General features: G+C 39.3%; 1 protein-coding gene across 1 annotated transcript in view; it reads left to right on the forward strand.

Moving 5' to 3' along the window:
- The window catches only part of WLS (Wnt ligand secretion mediator), a 112739-nt gene that overhangs the window by 27070 nt on the left and 62979 nt on the right, over positions 1-22690 (forward strand). The window contains exon 2 of the mRNA XM_066268914.1: positions 18938-19210. Within this exon, the coding sequence (XP_066125011.1) occupies positions 18938-19210 (273 nt within the window). The remainder of the gene's footprint in view (positions 1-18937; positions 19211-22690) is intronic.

The following is a 22690-nucleotide window of genomic DNA, read 5'->3' on the forward strand; positions in this document are numbered from 1 at the left end:
GCCATCACCTTTTTATCCTAGTAGTGAGTTGCTGTCTAGACAGCTTGTTTAATTTTTCAATCCAGTTCAGTTGAAACACTATGATGATTTAAATGTTCTTTCTTATCATTCGGTGGAAAACTGGCTCTATTACCACACTGTAGTTTCCACTTATGAATCCGGAATTTTTCTTTTAAAATAATCTAGTTTGTGTGCTTCCTCATTCTGTTAGATGGTGACCTTTCAAATAATTGAAGATGACTATCGTTTCTCTCTTTTGACTTTCTCTTTTCCAGTGGAAAAGTACCCCTTATCTAGTTTAGACTCCTCACCATACTTGCTGTTCCTATCTGGTGACTGTATTTCCAGTCAGGATTAAGTTTACTTCTGCTACCATGGCAACTAGCTACAGCTTGTTGTTTCTACAGAGAGGAAGCCACCATTTTCCTGTTTTCAGTAGAATGTCCATAATTCAAAAATCAGCTTATTAGTTAGTGAGTGTCGTTAGAGCAAAAGCATCCATGTTGCTGATGGTCAGGTTATTCAGAGAACAGTGAGTTCTAGAACAGTCTATACAGTGTCTCACCATTTTAATTCATATAATTTATGGCAAATGCATTTTCTGTATATTTCTGCATTGATTTTTCTCAGTAGGAGAACTAGTGTGGTCTAAGGGAAAGAGAAATTCTGAGCTCAAATAGATGTAAGTTAAAGCCCCAGTTCAACTACTTGTTGACCTTGGATGAGTTATTTACATTCTCAGAGCCTCATTTTACTCACCCATCTCAATAAGTGTAGATAATATTATCTACCACTCTCTGTTGTGTAAGAATGGATATCAATGCAGTTAAATCCCTTAACCTAATCCCTGGCACATAACAAATATCCAGTAAATGGTGCCTGTTATAATCATTTATAATTTGTAGATGACAGTATGATAAAGCCAGTCCAATATGTAGATAACGTTTAATGGTTATGGATTATTGAGAACTTGGAATCCTTGTAGTTGCAAACTCTGAAAAAGAAGTGTCACATAATGGCTTAGTGGGGTATGATTTTTTTTTTCTAAGGCTGGGTTGTTAGGAAAAAGTAGGGGTTCTCAACTAGGAACAGTTTTACCCTCCAGGAGATAGTTGGCAATGTCTGGAAACATTTGCGATTTTCATTTCTTGCTAGAGGAAGAGGGAAGATGCAGCAGCAACTAGTGGGTAGAAGCCAAGAGCTGCTGCTAAACATCCTATAATGCACTAGGCAGCCCCCACGGCAGCTATCCTGCCCAAAATGTCAGCAGTACCCAGGTTGAGAAACCCTGCAATAGATGGATGGTGGCAGGGCAGCTAGGAGTTCTAAAATGGAGTTGGCAAGTGTAGCTCTCTGATTGTGAGGAGCCCAGGCTTTGAATAAAATACTGAAATAAGATGATGATCTAATGTGGCTGTTGCTCTAACTTTATATAGTCTAGCCTAGCCCCATAATCCTCATGTGCCTTTGTCAATTCTTTCTAATGTCTCAGTGTCACCTGCTAATGAAATAAATCCTGCCAAAAGTTTGTATGAAATTTTTGCACCTGTTATCTTATTTTCGTATATTGGCCTTATTAAAAACATGTTGACCTCTTCCAGCCAAGTCCATTCTCCTAGCTATTCCCTTTCTCTTGATTATGTATTATGAAAACCCAAAGAATCCATCCAGCAATAGTTGAACCCTCACTGGGATGCAAGTGTGGGCATGCAACAAAACAAGTACAACCAGCATTCTCTTTATCTCTAGGGAGGGGGAGGGGGAAGACTAAGGAAGACTCATGTAATTATTTTATAATAATTTATAAGCATAATTGTGAAAAACTATTATCCTATTTCACTGAGGATAAAACAAGGGCTAATTCTTTGTTCCCTCAAGCAACAGTCTGATCAGGGAATCCCTGGGCTATTTCTCAGAAAAAGACATCTTAGATGTTCAAGTTAAAATTTTTATAGAATCATTTCTTCTTATAGGATCTCTTCACTGAAAGACAAGGAAAACCCTTGTCCAAAAATTCAGTCCTTCTAGTACCTTGGGATTAACACACTTTAGGGGGAAGAAGATGGGGCAGAGAGCAGAGATGATGTCGCCATCTCCCACCAGATTATCTCTCTGCATTTACTTGCAGCCTTGTGGTTATCAATATTTAACATTGATCTGACCAGGCACTGGCGCAGTGGATAGAGCATCAGATTGGGATGTGGAGGACCCAGGTTCAAAACCCTGAGGTTGCCAGCTTGAGTACAGGTTCATCTGGTTTGAGCAAGGCTCATCAGCTTGAGCCCAAAGTCACTGGCTTGAGCAAGGGATCATTCAGTCTGATGTAGCCCCCCGGTCAAGGCACATATGAGAAAGCAATCAATGAACAACTAAGGTACCGCAACGGAGAATTGATGCTTCTCATCTCTCTCCTTCCTGTCTGTCTGTCCCTATCTGTCCCTCTCTCTGTCTCTGTCACCAAAAATAAATAAATGAAATAAAAAATTTAACATTGATGAAGGCCTCACTGTGTGCAAGGTGATGTAGTAGGCTCTTTCTATTATTTTATCTTTATAACCAACCTGTGCGATGGGTACCCTTAGTAAAATTTTTCAAAGAAAAAACTGGTATTTTGTGAGGCTATTTAAATTGCCCAACTAAACTGATAGTAAGTGACAGAGCTGGGACTTGAACCCAAGTATTACTGAGTCTAGAGCCCTCACTTTTAATGTTTTGTATTCTGTTCTTGTAGATGTCCAGAGCCACATAAAGAACCCTTCTTATGAAAACTTCACTCTAATAGTTGCTTTCCCTTATGGACTATTTTTCTTTTTGTAGTGGGTAATCAAGGTAAAATTTGAAATATATTTTGAGCCCAGTGGTTTAAACAAAAATCTGAATGAATACAATGAATTGATGCAGGTTATGAATTGATTAGCAAATTTTGTTAATGATCTTTTAGGGCAGTGTGTGACACGACTTCCATTTCTTCTGAATCATAGTAGATAGCTCTGTTGAGCTTATTTCTGTCGTCCTGAAAAATAGAGGTTGGACATGCTCCACATTATTTCATTATATTGGAATGTCTTTGTGTTGTATTGTACTGCGAGTGCATGGGCCATTGGCTGGAAGCTAGAATGGAAGTGGTTTTGGGAGGAGTTTTTTTTCATCCCTAAACATTTTCTTTGTGATTGGATTAGATTCACTTTCCTATAGTGCATATTGTGGAAGAATACTTCATCATGCTGAATGCATCAGTAGGAAGTTTTACAGTTGGCTGTTTTACCTTTACTTTTTGGAACAATTCATTGGTTTCACCAGTTGGTAGATAGAAAACACTCCAGAGCCCATTCTGACCCCTATTGGCAACATAAGAGTAGGATTATTAAGGTCTTTTCCTCTAATAGATGCGAAAATACAAAAAAAAAAAAATGAGGGAGAGAAGGAACTTACATGAACAAGGCTTGGCAGCCTCTATTCTTGGCATAGAAATTGACCCTAATTTAAAGAGATATTTTTAGTCTTAAAAGAATGATTTTAACCATAACTAGAGTATATAACTTCTCTTTAGAGTCATAAAATTTCTAAGTTAGAAATGGCTGACAGTTAAAATATTGCCTTAACAGTTGACAGAACTGGGGCCCAAGATTGGTGGAATCATTTGCCTGGTTGGTGGCATGCCCAGTATTAGAACTTGGCACGCCTGATCCCTGGGATAATTCATTCCACCAAGATTCTTCGCCTCCCAATTTGCAGTCTGATTTGTGGACCAGAATTGAAGCTCCAAATGTCTGAAGAGTGCTCGTAGAAAGTTAATGATGAATAAGGCCCTACCTACACGCTGTCCAGTAGCTCCATCTGCATCAGTGCTTGGGTGTCCGCTGCACTGTTTGCACTCACCAGGTGTTACCAGCGGGAGCACCTTAATTCATACAGGTGTGGGCAGCTCATTATTTTCAACCGGCCAGGTTAACTGGACCATCAGACTTTACTGATCTCGCTGTTCCTTCCTTAGAACTTGCAACAATGGAACTACCTAGAATAAATTAAATTCCTCTTCCAAATCCTAACTATTCACATATTTGAGCTTTTATCTGTAACCTGCTCCCCTCAATGCAAACTGAGCTGTGTAACAAGCTGTATACCTCCAGTTTGTACATATTCTACCTGTAATATGTTCTATCGCTCATTTTCCTTTGATTCCTCTCCTAGCAAAATAACATTATTATACATCTGCTGCTGGTGCAAGGAACTTGGTGATATATTTTTGATTTCTCTTTCTCACATCCCACATAAATCAGTAGGGCTTGCAAATTCTTCTTCTTAAATAACATTTCTCTTCAGTCACAACTGCATCTACTTGTCATCTTTCAGAAGCTCCATGTGTCATCTCGAGACGTATTTTTTAAGAGTTTAAAGTGCAAGTGAGTTTATTCCCGAAGTAATGAGGCAGTGGGCTACTACATAGGCAGAGCAGCTCCATCTCAAGACTTCTGATGCCCCTGCTATATTCCACAGTGCCTGTAACACCAGATGTCTTCCACTGCTTTTCTCTGCTAGTTCTTCCAGAACCTTCCTATGTAACTCACTGAACCAGAAAGAAACACTCATTTAGAACTGCTGGGTAAATAGAACATACATGCAGCAGAAGGTTCCTTTGCCCAGGTTTCTAGGTGAGCCTGTTTTGTAGATTTGATCTCAAAAGTAGGATTTGATGCCTTTAGAAGGGGGTGCTTGCTTTTCTCCCTTGTAGGGCTAGTTTTAAGATATTAATGCGATGGTCACTTTTTTTCCTCTGTGTGTTCTGAAGAATATGGATTTTGTCATAAAGTTTTCAAATATGCAGCCACTGATTATATACATTTAAGGCTAAGAGATGCACATTTCATCTCTTCTTTTATTTCTCTCATGCAGGCCTTGATCCCTTCAGGGCCCTGCTGAAATAGGATAAATAATTGTCAAATCCTATCTTTGAGAACCTCAACTTTCAGGAAATAGGCTAAAGAGTAGTTATCTAAACATGCTTCCATATTTTTATATTAGCTATAAACCCTTGGGGAGAAAATTTTCAAAAATTGCCATGTTTTTGCTTGCCTGTTGTCTGTCTCATACACATTCTTTTGATGTGTAAATTTATTATTTTTTCCCCCTGTGGATTGGTTTGGTAGTGTTCCAGTTTAGGAGAAGTTATTTGGAGCCTCAAATCTAGTATTCATTTTATGTATAGGTTTACACAGATCTGCAAGAACCATCATAATTGAAAATGAGCCTCAATGGGGCACATGTGTAACATTGGGAGGTTGGGATCAAGGAAGGGGGGCCATGGCTTTCTCCCAGACTTTCTGAATGCCAGTCTTAGTTGTACTTTGATGTGGGCAGGCAATGGGTCAAATTCACTGTGGCATTTCTTTGTGGTGATTACTACATGTTTGATAAAAGTAAATAGGTGTCTCTTAAGTAAATAAGTGTTTGATATAAGTTAATTTCCTAACAAGTAAATCAATCATAACTTACTGTGTTTATTATGATATTAAGAACCTCTAATGTATATAGTTCAGCTCAGGTTTGAGGGATTTGCGTGTTCAAATCTTTATGTTTGGTGATATAAGAAGGAATAAGACATGGTCTCTCCTCTCAGGAGCTTATAATTTTCTAGTCTTGTTTGTAAATAAAGTGGAATGCTATAATGAAAGGACAGACTAGGTGATATTGGCATTAGGGGAAGTGAGGATAATTTGTTACTTAAGGGAAACTGGCAAAAACGGGAGACGCTGGTACATTATCTGCATTTAACAAATTAAATGAAGGAAGTAGCACTTAAGCTAGAACCCAGAGCTGATTAAAATATTTAACAATTGCATAATGATCTTAATTTTATTTGTTTTTTAAAAACCCAATAATTTCTAAGAATGTGACTGTTGAAACTCTAGTTTACCCTTAACTTCCAAATGACCTTTACCTCCAGTTCCAGAGAATTTAAAATGATAAGGCCTTACCTTTTCTTTGAAAAAGCAAGAAAGGGGAAGGAATTAACCCTGGCATTTGTGAAATTCCAGATACGTAGTTGTTAATGGACCTTGCTTGACTTTAGCCTCAGCTTGAACTGTCCAACACTAATATTTGTGACCCTTTAGAATGGACTGTATTTTTGTTCCTTTTATCATTTTTATTGTTTTTCTGAAATGGGCCAGAGTATGAAAAATTAATAAACTGCACAAATCTCTTTATTGGGCCGCCATAAGGTCTCCATTCCCTAGTATCCCAAAATGATAGGAGACTTTATCATTTTGGTATCCCTGAGAAAAACTTACTTAGTTCAGGCTCTTATCTATCTGGTTGCTTCCTGGATGTTTCCATAAATGGAGACCTCTCCTTTTCCTGAGTCAGATTGTGCCATTGTTTGCCTCTCTGATTTGTGAGTGAATCTTTCCCATATGTTACTGGGTCCTTACCCTACCTCTACCTTGTGAATTTGGCCTTTACTCTTCCTGCAGGATCTGGCATAGATTCTTCCATGGCAGTTCTATCAGATGTTCCTGAGACAGATGTTTTCTAGTGTTGGGCAGATAAAATATATTATGATAACTTTGTTAAAGATGGCGCTGCCCACCTGGAAGCCAGTCGCCCAGGTGATTGCTTGGGATGGGTGATTATGTTAATATGTGAGGGGGAGGGCTTTCACACCAAAAGTTTTTTTTTTTTTTTTTTAATTTTACTTTCAATTTCTGAAGCTGGAAACTGGGGAGAGACAGACAGACTCCCGCATGCGCCCGACCGGGACCCACCCGGCACGCCCACCAGGGGCGAAGCTCTGCCCACCAGGGGGCGACGCTCTGCCCCTCCGGGGCGTCACTCTGCCATGACCAGAGCCACTCTAGCGCCTGGGGCAGAGGCCAAGGAGCCATCCCCAGCGCCCGGGCCATCCCTGCTCCAATGGAGCCCTGGCTGCGGGAGGGGAAGAGAGAGACAGAGAGGAAGTGGACGCTTCTCCTATGTGCCCCGGCCGGAAATCGAACCCAGGTCCCCTGCACACCAGGCGGACGCTCTACCGCTGAGCCAACCAGCCAGGGCCAACCAAGTTTTTAAAAGGAAGAGAGATCATGTTGTTCTGGAAAAAGAGTGAATATGTTCTAGGAGGAGCCCATGCTGGAGAAGAGGGCAGAGAAAGGCCATGTGGAGGAGAGGAGAGAAGCAGTCAAGATGGCAGAGTGCAGAAGGAGAAGCCAGTTAGTACAGAGTTTGTGCAGAGAGGAGGAGATGGGAACAGAGGTGAATAAGGCTGATGAGCTAGAAACCTTTGATTCTAGGAAACTCGGATAAGTCAGTAGCTTTGTGAGCACTGAATGAGTGGGTTTTGGAGCCCAGTGTGTGTTTTTACTTGCCAGCCGGGTGCAAGCTAGGATTAAAGATGATGGCCCACCAGTTTTTGGCTCCATTGTTTCATTACCGTCTGTCCGAATCCAATGTGAACCTGCATGGGCCAGGCAGCTGTGATGGTGGCCACGGCTACTGGCTTTACATCTAGGTTAAGATCCCAGATGGCCTGCCCGGGATTGGAAGTTATATCCCTAACCCCAGTAATTATCAGAGAGTAGCCATTAGTTGCAAGTGAGTCAGTGCATTTTCAGGAGCCTGTTCTTTCACCGTGTCTTTCTGGCACTCTGCGTCAGTGCCTTGCAGAGAAGCTATCCTGTTGGTGCCCTATGTGTGGAGCCCAGCAGGACTAGGTAGGGCCTTGTCCATGGAGCTTCAGCAGGTTTCTCCTGGCAACCTTCAGTCTTCCTCATTCTTCCTTCTGCTCCATTCACTACCTCTCAGGTGACTGGAGAGAGTGAATAAAGAAATGGGCGAGTGCAAGTGAGAGGCATTGCGGTATATTGGAAGGGGTACTGGATATCAAGTCAGGGGTTTAAGTCTTTGCTCTGCTGCTTACTGGTGGGACGAAAAAACCCATATATATTTTTTAAAGATTTTATTTATTGATGTTAGAGAGAGGAAAAAGAGAAAGAGGGAGAGGGGGCTGGGAGTGGGAAGCATCAACTCATAAGTAGTGGCTTCTCATATGTACCTTCCCTGGGCAAGCACAGGGTTTTGAACCAGTGTCCTCAACATTCCAGGTCGACACTTTATGCACTGTGCCACCACAGGTCAAGTGACCACCCATCTTTTGTATCTGCCATAGAGAGTCATTATAATGACTATCCCTGTTTATTATTTGGATTAGATGAGGCAAGTGGGTGAAACTACTTTGTAAACTGTATATGTAATCAATATAGTATTTGTGTTTATTAGTATTATTGACAATATTGATAAAAGTAGATGTCTGTAATTCATAAATAATAAATGTCTGATAATAAATTATAAATAACAAATGTGTGAAATTTATAGAGTGGAATAAGTACTTTAAAACAAAGCCTCTGACTGTTTCTTCTAGAAAATGTTTGGGGTATTCTTAACTCTAAAATTTTAATGCAAGAGTGTTCCAAGCTTGCTCATAAAATGGAGCCAATTGTCCACCTTTCTGTCACGCCTACCCCCGCAGCTCTTCCAGGGCAGCCTTCGGGGCCTCCACGAGGGCTGAGATTTCCCACACAGAGCTGCTTCGCCCTCCATGCTGGCTTTATGAAAGATCACAGCCAAGGTAGTAAATTATAAGGTGCTGTAATTCACTTTCCATAGGTGGTCCTGGCTGCATTCCACAGCCTTTTGGCTGGAAGGTGGCTGATTTTAAAGCCCTGGCAGAAAGTCAAAAATTCAGCCCCAGACGACTGGTTGGCCGAGCAATGAGCAATAGCATCAACAGATGAGCCATTTGGTTTTCTGTGGAGCTCTTTTGTGTTCAATTCCTGTGCGTTTAATTTTTACTGTTTTGATTATTTCTGGAGTCATGGAGAAACAGTAACTTGCGGGTATTTTTTCAGGGAGAGAGGCTAGAATTAGCGATTTGATGTCCTTGTGTCAAACTTCTTAATTTAGTCTCTCTTTGCTTCTGCATACCAAAGGTGAGGGTCCTTTTTTTTTTTTCATTTGAATTAAGAATTCAGTATTGCTCCCCCAATGAGCATATCTAATAGTTGGCAGATTTTGCATGCTAAGTCTCTGGCTAAGTCCCTTTATGTGTATTTTATTATTTTTTCAAAAAGAGGAAAAAAACTGGCACCAATCTTTTGAGCCGAAAGTAATTTCGTGTTTACCACAGCATTTCAAATACTATGTAAGAGTTTGGCTCAGCGTCCCTAAGTACTCTAATTTTTTTCCCCTCTTGGTTCCAACACTCCTCAATTCTATGGGATCCAAGCCAGACACGTAATGGAAGCCAAGTGGTGCTGCTTGTTTGCTGGGTAGATTCTGACAAATATAGAGTAATTCTTCTTTTCTTCAAAGTTGTTACATCTTTGGCTTCAAAACAATTGAGGTTGCAGGCCAAGCATTTAAAATCCTCATCAGCCTTAGATATAAATATATAACATTTTTCAATATTTTTAAAGTCAGGGTGAATTATACAAGTGTTTGCTACTATTTCTGAAACTGCTGTCCAAATGTCAATGTCATTTTTTTCATAAGTTTATGTTGTGGGGAACGATTTTAAAATAAGTGCCTGACTTTCATGCATATGGTACAAATTATTTTGCATTCAATTCTGCTATTTGGTGTGTTTGTGTGTTTTAGTGGTAGTAGTTTAGAGTAGAGAAGTGTTCTGCTGTGTTTAAAAATTTAGCTTTCCTAGAACAGATGTTAGCATAATTAACTACTTACTGAAAATTGCTGGCTAGAATGAATTACATTTTACTTAGTGCACGCCATTACACACGCTAGGGCAGAGCTAGGATAATTCTGAAACCCACTTCTTTAGATCCTGGCCCTGTAGACTCACTTCTAGTTCTCCAGTAATTGAGATTGAATTGTGAAATAATATTTCACTTAGTAATCTAGTAAGATTTAATTGGTATGGTTGAAATATAGGAAAGTGTTTCTTCAAAGTCATGAATGTCTTGATCATTATAACTTCAGGGCCATTTCAGTAAAGAAATTCACAGACTGAGGTAGTTATTCCCAAAGTAATAAGTCAGTTTTACACAAGTATTTACATTTTCTTTAGCTGAAATTTTTGAAACAGTCATTATAATGAAACATGCTAAAATTTAGATATATGCTGTGATAAATACCAAGAAATCATTTCAGGAACTGACCTAGAGGGAATTAATGGGCTAACGGAGCTGCTGGTTTAGTAAAACCTCACAATTCAACCAGATAATATGATCTGGCTTCATCAGTTGTATAGTGTATCCCACATGGGTCCATTTAACTAGAATTAAAGTAGGAGGTGTTTGAACTTAAGACCAGCAGAATCTGTGAGGGAACTCAATTTAATACATTTAAAAATTAATTTTTAATTTAGCTGAAGATCTTTCTATGTTAAATGAGTATCTGAGGGGAGGCTTCAAATAAAAATTGCAGTTGTATAAATAACAGGAATTCATCTGGTCTCCTTGGTTTCTGCCACCTACCTCCTCTTTCCTTCTTTTCCTCTTTCCTCTCCTTGAGGCCCATAAAAAAATTCTAAGCAAATCCTGGAAGTATCCAAGGGTCTAAATGCCCAATACATTTTATATAAATTCTCATTGAGGCAAGCATAGATATTCAGATGGGCAAAGTTTAGAACCATATTGAGTACAGTAGTCCCCCCTAATCCATGGTTTTGATTACCTACCATGGTCTGAAAATACTACATGGAAAATTCCACAAATAAATTTACAAGTCATAAGTTTTAAACTGTCTGCTGTCTTGAGGACCGTGATGAAATCTTGCATGATCCTGCTTCATCCTGCCCGGGATATGAATCATACTTTATCAAGCATATCCGCAGGTACATGCTACCTGCTTAATAATCATTTAGTAGCCAATCTCAGTGGTCAAATGCACTGTCACAGTGTTTGTGTTCAGTAACCCTTATTTTACTTCATAACGGCCTCAAAGCATAAAAGCAGCTATGCTGGCAGTTTAGGTATGCCAAAGGGAAGCCATAAAGTGCTGTCAGTGAAAAGGTATGTGCATACAGGAAAAAACATGATATTATAGGGTTCTATACTATCCATGGTGTCAGCATCCACTGGCGGTCTTGCACTGTATCGTATCCTCTGTGGATAGGAGAGAAATGCTCTAGATAATATAAATACCATCCATGACCAAGTAGTAGAAGCTTCTTCTACATTACAAAGTGAAAAAAATATTGAGTCACTTAATTCAGGTGAAAGTTGTGGGGGCTTACATTGCCCAACTACTGCTCTTGTTCTCTACTTTTGTAGATATACACATTAATTAGGTAATTCTTAGCCCCCCAAACAATAATTCTATCTTTTAAAATCAGCCTCATTTAAAAAAAATGAAGTCTGATATTCACTTTTTAGGAACCCACAATCTTTTAGGGAACAAAGTAGAGAATAAAATCAATGAAATTATTTAAAAAATAGACTAATAAATTAAGCATTTGTGTTTTTTACAGGTCAAGAGATCATGAAGGCAGTACTTAAGCTGAGACTAGGGTTTATGAATTAAATCTACCTCCCTCTTGAGTTAATAAAAGAAAGTATCTGCCAGCAATGGTCAGAATGATTACTAATGCTGGCCCTGGCCGGTTGGCTCAGTGGTAGAGCTTCGGCCTGGCGTGCAGGAGTCCCAGGTTCGATTCCTGGCCAGGGCACACAGGAGAAGTGCCCATCTGCTTCTCTACCCCTCCCCCTCTCCTTCCTCTCTGTCTCTCTCTTCCCCTCCCACAGCCAAGGCTCCATTGGAGCAAAGTTGGCCTGGGTGCTGAGGATGGCTCCATGGCCTCTACCTCAGGCACTAGAATGGCTCTGGATGCAACAGAGCAATGCCCCAGATGGACAGAGCATCGCCCCCTGGTGGGCATGCCGGGTGGATCCCAGTCGGGTGCATGGGGGAGTCTGTCTGACTGCCTCCCCATTTCCAGCTTCAGAAAAATACAAAAAAAAAAAGAATGATTACTAATGCTTATAAACACGCATTACCCTTTTGCTGGTCTGTTCTCCACACTCCTTCCCCTTGCAGCCAAAGCAGATTAATCTTTAAATATCATTTTTGTTGCAAGCCAGACATTCTTCCTATTATTTAGGTGAAGGCTATTATCTACCGATCTGGACTTCAAAGGCCGTCTGGAGGCCAGGTTGCCAGAATAAGAGGTGGGGCTTCTCTATTCCCTCCCCACCACACTCTCTTGCTTCTCCCATCTTCCAGCAGAGATCATGTCTAGCCTTGTGGAAACCTGCATGGCAAAAATAGTTGTCTCAAAAGAAAAGTCTTCCTCAAATAAAAATTCTTTGTTATTGGCAGATCAGTTTATTATTTCTTTTTCATGTTGCTCTATGGCCTGGAGCAGAGAAGACTGTGAGAAGCCAAGGTGCTCTGATAGGACTGTACCACTGGTTAGAGAAAGCAAAGAGCTGAAACCAAGTTAGAGGTGGTGCTGCATTTCCACCTGTTAAGTGATCTTTTTCAAATTTTTAATACTCAAACACAGACATCTGCAGGATGTACTATGATTTTCTAGGTGTCCTGTGACCCAGCACATGGTCTTCCTCAGAAGCTTCCCTACTTGGCTATCACCCTTTTCCCTCTGGCTAACAAACACCTGCTCTCTTTCAAGGTTAAATCCAAGCCTTCTGCAAGCAGCATCCCCCCACTTCTTGCCCTCTTTCCAACTGATGCATCCTGTAGAAACCTCTGTCAGAGCCAGTTTAAGTCAGGATGTACTTCTCTGCCAACTTCTCAGCTTCCCACATTAGACTGAGCAACTCAGAGCCTAGGACTGTCATTGTCTCTATCTTTAGTTAGCATATTGCTCACATAATAATAACACTCCTAGATAATTGCTAAAAGAATCTTTCTCAATTGAATAAAGCAAAGAAATAAACAGTCTGTGTTGACCTAAATGGAGACCATGTGTCATGTCAACATGTTGTTTTAATTTTAACTTTTCAAGGAGGCAACCAAGTCCTTGCATCTCTGTCCAACTCTAATTACAGGTTCTGGAGGGAGTAGGGGCTAATGATTTGATGTTGACTCAACTTTGAGCATGATAGCGGTAGTAGTTGGCCAGATAGTAATTTGTAAACTGGACAGCTATTTGAGATACCATAACAGGAAGTCAACTGGAGTCAATGAATATTTCTCCAAAAGAAGTACAGGCTTAGTCATTGTTCACTGGCAGTTTTTTCAAGGTTATATTGTAATGATGCATGGAATTTCTTCCTCATTTCTAGAGAATTCATTTTCCCTACCTTTCAAATGACTGACTGTTGCCCTTTACCTGACTGTTGCCCTTTCTCAGGTAATGGCAGGGTAAATTTAGCATTTGTCACAATTACACTTACTCTTTCCTGTAATTATTTGGTTTTTGCCTGTTTTTCCCATTATTTGTAAATTTGACATGATTGGCGTCTATTGGGTTCACTTCAGTTTCTAACAGTGCTTATTAACACATGGTAGGTACTAACGACATATTTGATGATGGATCATTGTCCCACGACACCAAGGTTGTGAGTTCAATCCCCAGTCAGGGCACATGCAAGAATCAATCAAGTAATGCATAAATAAATGGAACAACCAATCGATGCTTTTCTTTCTCCCCCTCTCTAAAATCAATAAATTTTAAAAAAGAACTATTTGGTAGATGGAATATAAACCTTAGTAATGTACTTAATTGAAGGGCCACTAAATTTTCAAAGAGGCTTCAAGTTATGTTGGTGCAGTGTTTTGTACCCTTGCATTAGAAGTCTTATTGATATCATATTATTTTAAAATTAAATGTTGTATAATATCACTTTTTAGAATTCTCATACTATAATAAAGAGTTGGAGGACAAAAGTCATGTGTGCAAATGTAGATGAGAAAAGGGGAGATAAAAGGTCTATATTTGACATAGTAAAGAGAACTGAACTTAAAATGGGCCAGAGTTTTCAATGAAGCAGCTTGTGGTTTTATGACTTATGGGCATACTCTAAATGCCGTCTTAACCTTACCAGAATGTAACCCATCCACAGTACCTGAGCATATTCATTTTGCTCAGATTGCTCAACTAAATTGTACTGATATGGTTATATTATAGCATTTGACCTACTTTTTTTCCCCCCCCAACTAAATGCTACAGATACATAAAGGGGACATTTATAAAGTATGCCGAGGCAGCTGGGTGATATTGCATTACTATCCCAGGAATACTGAGGAGTAGTTATTTTTAGCTTTCACCTGAGCAAACATGACTCAGTTTGTTGACCTCAATCCAGCCAGCCCCTTCTTAAATACACAAAGTCTATGAATCCCTAGAACCACATTGGTTTCTAGGTAATTCTAGGTAAGGCGTCCTTTTCATATACCTGTTAGTTGACTGTCGTGTCTTCAGAGGTTGCAGAAAATTTCAGCTTCTTCCATTTCACCCTGTTCTCTTACAATAATATCCCTCACACCTTTTAGAAAATTTAGGCCAGAAGTAAAACTCTTTTTGATTTTAGATCCTGTTTTCTGATACATTTAGTCACAATTCTGGTTACAACTTAGGCAACCAACTATTAACTATAAGCTTTATTTTTTAGTTGACTTTGATGGCTTTCTACATAAAGGAACACCTGGTATTTCACTTTTAACTGGAGTAGGAAGTTGTCTTGAGCTATAAATACATTACTAGGGAAACATTTACTGTCCATGTTTGGATATCAAAATTTCTGTTTGAATATTAGAATTTATGTTTACTTTCTCCAACAATATAACCATTTTGCCTTTGAGCACTCCTGGAAAAAATGAAGATACTGAATTGTCTTCAAGTTCTTAAGTTATGCAAAGTTTTTTGAGTCTAGAGGATTAGTTTATTCTTGTGAAAGAATATATTTGTGATTCTCTTAGTGTAACTTAAGATTCATTTGAGGTTACTCCAAGTTCATTGCCCAGATCTTTATGAAAATATTAGTATTCCTGGGAGTTTTTTCTTGATGCAGGAAAACACTAGGCTAATGAAAGAATGAAAGTGATCAGGCCGCTGCAGAGGCAGGCGTTCACTGTGTCCATTAAAAATGCAGCCTTTGTGTCCATAAAGTGTTCAGCCTCTCTGTTATTAAGTTTGGAATGTGGTTTTGGAGCTTAGCTGAGGAGCTCAGCTAGTTATTTTTCACTTTGGCCTATGGAGGGAGGGACTTGTTTTTCAAAATGAAAAAAAAAAATGAAAAAAGGTTAGGTTCATTTTGGAAGAATAGAAGTTAAAATGCAGTCACTATTTTTTGCCGCAAATAGTCAGTTTGAGCATGTTAGTCAAAAATAGAATTCATGACTTTTGTCTCCCTGTTTATTTTTCCAACCACATTAAAAAGGATTCGGTTAAATATGCCATTTGGTCTTTTTAATGTCAGTGGGCTATTGAGCTGAGTCAGGATAACCCAAGTTTGATTTTCATTTTTCTAATAATAAGCCAGATGTCTGATTTTAGATGAGTTAGGTGTAAACTGTCTTTGTGATATAAGTTTTGAGTTTTGAATAAAAACTTCCCTGACATGGATTAGGAAGACTCCATGTTCCACTGTTTAGGGTACTACATTAAGGGCTTCCAGCTAGAGTTTAGTAGTGCTACATTTTGGGGACACTTTATTAGGCATTGTCACGACTTTCTGCAAACATAACATTTTACTACGCAAAATTAGGATAAATATTTAGGGATAGGAAAAATATGTATCTGAGCATTAGAAATAGAGAAAAATATTAATATTACACAGTTTTGCCTCCTACATGACTTTCCTCTTGCTTTACAGATTTCTCTAGTTGCTATCTGGTCTCTATTAAATAAAAGATGATTTCTGCTCATAAAAAGTCTGAACGCACAGTACGCCAAATATACGCACAGAATTAAATGTATACAAACCATGCACATAAAACATAATTTATAACGTTTTCCTTTCATTACTGACTTTTAGAGAAAGGTGTTGCTGTTTTTTTAAAGGATTTTCTTTATAAATTTTACAGAGAGCCTGACTGGGCAGTGGTGCAGTGGATAGAGCATCAGACTGGAATGCAGAAAACCCAGGTTCAAGACCCCGAGGTCGCCAGCTTGAGCGAGGTCTCATCTGGTTCCAGCAAAAAGCTCACCAGCTTGAGCCCAAGTTCGCTGGCTCGAGCAAGGGGTTACTCGGTCTGCGGAAGGCCCACGGTCAAGGCACATATGAGAAAGCAATCAATGAACAACTAAGGTGTTGCAATGCACAACGAAAAACTAATGATTGATGCTCTCATCTCTCCATTCCTGTCTGTCTGTCCCTGTCTAGCCCTCTCTCTGTAAAATAAATAAATAAATAAAATAAATAAGTATTTTTTTACAGAGAGAGGAGAGATAGAGGGGGATGGGAACGAGAAGTATCAACTCAGTTGCTTCACTTTAGTTGTTCATTGATTGCTTGTCATATGTGCCCCGACCAGGCAAGCTCAGGGCTTCGAACCGGCAACCTCAGCACAGCAGGTCGACGCTCTATCCACTGCACCACAACAGGCCAGGCGAGAAAGGTTTCTTTATAAATTGATTTGAAATATATTTTATACTGGCAGAACCCACATGAAGAAAACTATGAAAATTTTTGAAGAGATAAAAATGAACTCTAGTTAATAGAGAAGCAATCGCTGTTCTTGCATGGAGAAACGAAACGCTGAGAAAGGATGCTGATTCTGTCCACGGTGATTGACATTGTCAGTGGGGAGGTGAGGTAAAAAGACTGAGTAAGAAAGGACCAAAAAAAAAAAAAGATAGAAACAACTCATGGACACGGACAACAGTATGGTGATTGCTGGGGAGGGGGGAGAGGGAGGAGGGTAAAGGGGAATAAATGGTGGTGGATGAGGACCTGACTTGAAGGGGCATACACACAACACAGATTGGGTACCTGAAAGCTATATAATCACGTTAACCAGTGTCACCCCAATTATATCAATGTGAAAAAAAGATTTAATGTAATTCCAATGAAAATTCCAGCAATAGAATATAAATTTGAAATGGATTGAGGGGAAGGATTTACTCCGTCAGATATTGATACACACCATCAACATATAGAATTCAAAACAATGTTGTGTTGGGCCGTGAATCGACAGTTCAATAGATGAAATAGAGAAGACTTTCCAGAAACATCTGTTGTTACACGTATGATAAAAATGATAACATAAATCAATAATAGAGCCAAGTCAGTGAAAAATAATTTAAATATTAAAAAAATAAAAATAACTAGAAACTTACCTCATTTCTTATATCAAAACGAATTCTAGAAGGATCAACTATTTAGGAATTTTTAAAATGAAATTGCTAAAAAATAACTAGAAGATAATAAAGTTGCCTATTTATTGAATTTGGAGATAAGTTCCTTCTAAGGACAAAAGCATGGAAAAAGCATAAATGAAAAGAGAGATTCTATATAAAATTTGTATCTTCTCTATATTAAAATAGGCCATAAACAAATTTAGACAGCAGATAGAAAAGTTAAGATAAATTACAACAAAACATATTAGGCAAAAAATTATTCTTTTTTATAGACAACTTTTACAAACTAAGGGGTGTGTAGGTAAATTAAATTTGGTATATCATGTAATTATTTTGTGACTGCTAGTTGAAAAACTTTAATTATGTAGAAAATATTTATAATGTAATAGCTAATATTAATTTTATTCCTTTTATGTGCTCAAGTACTATTCTGAGTACTTTTCATGTTAACTTGTTTAACGTACACAATGACTCAAAAAGGCAGGTACTGTTATTATTGCCATTTAAGAGATGATAAAACTATTAATACATAGATGGGTTTAGTAATTCACCCAAAATGTTCCCAGTGTGGATTAGTGGTGACACAACTAGAAATGAGAGAGCCAGGATTTGACATCAGGCGAGTTGGCTCCAGAGCTGGTGTTATTTATTACTGTGCTACTCTGATTCTCTAAGTGAATAAAAAGGAAAAGCTATACAACTATGTTGATATGATTCTTTTTTGTAAAAATGTGTGTTAATGCTGGTATGTATTTTTAAGGTCATACAATTTAATTCATGTATAAATTTTTGTCTAATTATACACTCATAGAAGAGACAAATAGTATTTTGATATTTTTCCAGTGGTGGTTATTTACTTCTAGTGAGATTTTGGGTAAATTTTGTTTCAAACTTTAAAATTTCTGCATTTTTCAGATTTTCTATTATCATATGATTATTTTATAATCACAAAATAGTGTTTTTAATGTCATATAGTTCAAATGTGATGTTCTCTCTTTCTCTCTTGAAATGCATGGATTATATTTTATTATAACTTTGAAGTATCTGTCAGTGTTTGAGTTCCCACCCTGTGATAGGTACCTAAGTAATGACCTGAGTTAACACAGTTCTTTCTCTCAATCAAAAGCAGTACAGTACTGTAAAATTTTTAGAGTTAAGAATCTCAGAAACCAGGTATCTTGTTTCTCAGATGAGGGCCTTGAAGCTGCTATTGATTTAACTGACTTACCCAAGATGAACTGAGAATAAGTTGTTCAAACGGTCTTCAGACCCAAGTCTTCTGACCTCGACATCGTGGTCTTTGAAGCACCAGAGCCCTCCCAAGTTCACAAGCAGGTGGTCACTGAAGCATCAGGGATTTTTGTGACATTTGTTTTGGAGCGAGGAAGTAACTAAACTAATCAGGTTACAAATATATTCTTTCAATAGATATCAGCAATTGAAAACACAATGAGAAGGCTTTGGGGGGATACTTTATGACACCTACGTTGGTCATTGAAGGATCCTCACCCAGATTTGGGAGGTCCCTAGGTATGACTGATTCTAAGTTATAGAAGGCAGTACCAAAAAATGGAGATGACAGTAGTGGAAAGAAGGTTCGCCAGAAGAGAGTACTTCAGTGGATGATTTTTCTAAAACAGTAAAACATTTTCTTTGCAGCTCCAGGGCCCACAACAGCAGTGTCCTACATGTCAGTGAAATGCGTGGATGTTCGTAAAAACCATCACAAGACAAAATGGTTTGTGCCTTGGGGACTCAACCACTGTGACAAAATCCGAGACATTGAGGAAGCAATTCCAAGGGAAATAGAAGCCAACGACATTGTGTTTTCTGTTCATATTCCCCTTCCCTCCATGGAGATGAGTCCTTGGTTCCAATTCATGCTGTTGATCCTGCAGCTGGACATTGCATTCAAGCTGAACAACCAGATCAGTAAGTGCCCTCTCCTCTCTTTCCTCTCCTACCTGGGGGCTTTGCTCTCTTCAGGTTCTTTCGGAACCGGTTCTAATAACACTAAAATGAAATGATAGTAGCTGGCAATTATTGATGGCTTACTACTTATTAGGTACTTTTCTCTACTTGTTTTAACCCATTGCACCTTCCCACCAGTTTCTAGAGGTAGGTCTTCTATTTCATTTTACAATTAGAAAACTTGAGCACCCATGAGGTTACCTAAGTGCAAAGGCTGAGAGTGGATTCAGCCCCAGGCAGCCTGCCTTCAGAGCCCTGACCAAACCACCACGCTTCACTACCTTCTGTGGGGGTGGAGATAAAAAGTATTCCTGTGGCTGGTCTAATCATTAAATTGATATGAGAAATATTAACAAGAGAAAAAAATTAGTATCATGTACTTGAGCCCCAAATATATGAGACTCAAGAGCAAGTTGGATAATTGAAGCTTAATATGCCATCCTGAACTAAGAAATGGGACAGAGACCCAGAGCTCTGAAGGGGAGGAGGGTAATTCGCAGGATGATAGGAAAACAGATGTTTGGTAATTAGAAGCTTGCCCTACCATGCAGTTAAGCCTTTCTGATAAAATTTATCTCTGGTAAAGCTCTCTTTCTGTGCCAGACCCACTATCTAAATTCTTTTAGGTAGTTATGGGAGTAGTAAAAAAAATTTTTTTTGAGTTTGCTAGATTTTGATGGCCTTCAGCTAAAAAGAAGTCACATGACAGAGTGGCATGTTCACCCCTTCAACTCTCTAGTGCCAGGAGGGAGTTCATCTCAGTGGAGTGATTTGAAGATTTCTGAAAGGTCCCATGTTTCAACTGTCATTTTACTGAGCTTTGATTAAAGCCATTTGCCTAAGAGAAAGATCTCTGTCAAAATGGGAATACTCATTGTCAAACAAAACCAGAGTGTGTGTTTGTTTTTTGTAGCTTACCCATTGTGGTTCAAGACTCTGGAGGCATGGGCATATACACATTATGTGAGGAGGAGGTCACTGGGTGATTCCGGGAGCGAGATCCACAAGTGGCACATGGGGCTCGTAGGGGATGAAATAGTAGGATGAGAAGGAAGAAAGCAATTTTTACTGAAGCAGGTTCAGGGGTTAGAGCAAAAAAGTGTTTTGAAGACATTTCTACTTGGGATTTGTCCATGGATTAAAGCACTTTTTCTAATTGTAATTTTCCTCTACCTGCAATAATCTTGCTATACAATCATATTAATTTACTCTGTTTAGAAGTTGAAACAGTGTATGTACCTGATTGACATCTTATCAAACAGATAATGCTGAGATAATTTTCCATATTGCAGACTTTCCCCTCCCCATTCATTTAATCTTTTACCTATTACTTCAAAATATTTTTAAAATTTTTTTTAATGTTTATTTTATTGATTTTCAAGAGGGAGGAAAGGAGAGAGACAGACAGAGATGACAGGAACACTGATCTGCTCCTGCATGTGCCCTGACCAGGGATCAAATCAACAACCTCTGTGCTTCAGCATGATGCTCTAGCCAACCGAGCTATCTGGTCAGGGCTCAAAATACTTTTGAGTGCCCACTACCGCCAGGCAGTGTACTGATTGATGGTTGAACATGCAGTACAAATGAAGATGCTGTCCTTCAAGGGGAAATGACTAGGAAATAACCAATCATCACAGTATGGTGTGCTAGGTGCTGACTAAGGTATACCCAGGAGGCTAAGGAGCATAAAGAAAAGCCTTCAGAACCAGGAAAGGGAAGAAGGCTGCCTTGGCATGTCTGTGTGCATGTGTGCATGTGTGTGTGTGTGTGTGTGTGTGTACAGATGAGCAGTGTTAAACAGTAAAAGCCCTGAAAAGGAGTTGGAGGGTGAGAAAGGGGACAAATAGAAGAGCCTTCCAGATAGAAGAAGAAACAGCTGATAGGAAGGTCCTGATTTGTACAACAGCCCAAAGCATTCAAGTGATATTTTCCTTGTCTCATCCTCTTACAGTTGACTTATTCATTGGTTTTGTGACACAGTCCCAACCCTGTGTTAAGCAATAGGTATTGAGGATACAAGACTGAACAAAAAATGTTCTTGTAAGGGATTAGGGAAGATGGTGGTTGAGAAACGGACACTTAAACCTACCAAAGTGAAATATACATGCTATAATGAGAGGAATATTCAATGTTGTGATACTGTGATTTATAAGAAATAGATATTTGATCATTCAGATGACCAAAATATATTTCTCATATATATTTGGTCTTTGTTCACAGTTCCTGCAACCCTTGGAATTTTCTGAATGATAAAAGCATTGGGAACACCCTTTGTTATATTTGGGCTCTTGTTCTTGGATTTTGAAATTATTTCAGAGTCATAAAGGTGAAATGTGTCTTGTTATGAATAACAAGCCCCTTTCCACAGATACTGAGATTATGTTAATGAAATGACCTTTGGAAAACACCTACAGGTAGGGACAGGTTGCCAAGGAAACCAACCATAAATAGAGGGGTGAAACTTTCAGCCCTCTGCTATTTCTGTGGAGGAGAGGACTGGAGGTTGAAATCAGTCTCTGAAGGCCAGCAATTCAATCAGTTATACCTAGGGGATGAGCCTCTACAAAACCCAGAAGAGGGGAGTATGGAGAGCTTCCAAGTTGGGGAACCAGAACACTTCCATGGGCAGGGCCCCAAGCTCCATGAGGATAGAAGCTCTTTTGTTTGGGACCTTGTTGTATGTATCTCTTAATGTGATTCTTATCTTTTGTAATAAATCTGTAATCTAGTGAGCTTTTCTTGAAAATTAATTGAACACAACAAGGAGTTCATGGGTTATAGTCAGCTGGTAAGAAGCATAGGTGATAACCTGAATTTATGATTGGCATCTGAAGTGGAGGGTAGTTCTTGTGGGACTGAGCCCTCAATCTGTGGAATTGGATGCTCTCTCAAGTAGTGTCAGAAATGAGTTGCATGGTAAGGCACCTTGCTGGTATTTGAGAATTGTTGGATGTGTGGTGAACACCCCCACAGCCACTGCCACACACACATCCTATTGGTAGTAAGGACCTATTACTTACATACCTAAATAACTTTACAGGTAAATTTGTTCCCAGTAAATATTAATGCTAAGCATCAAAAATGCCTATGTTGCCTGACTAGGTGGTAGCGCAGTGGATAGAGAGTCGGATTGGGATGCAGAGGACCCAGGTTTGAAACCCTGAGGTTAGTGGCTTGAGCGCAGGCTCATCCAGTTTGACCACTGACTCAGTTTGAGCGCGAGGTCATTGGGTTGAGTGTGAGATCATAGACATGACCCCATGGTCGCTGACTTGAGCCCATAGGTTTCTGGCTTGAGCCCAAGGTTGCTGGCTTGCTTAAGCAAGGGGTCACTCGGTCTGCTGTAGCCCCCCCTCCTCCCAGTCTGCAAGGCACATATGAGAAAGCAATCAATGAACAACTAAGAAGCTGCAACAAAGAATTGATGCTTCTCATCTC

This window comes from Saccopteryx bilineata, chromosome 3 (assembly GCF_036850765.1).
Source record: "Saccopteryx bilineata isolate mSacBil1 chromosome 3, mSacBil1_pri_phased_curated, whole genome shotgun sequence".
NCBI classification, from domain to species: Eukaryota; Metazoa; Chordata; class Mammalia; order Chiroptera; family Emballonuridae; genus Saccopteryx; species Saccopteryx bilineata.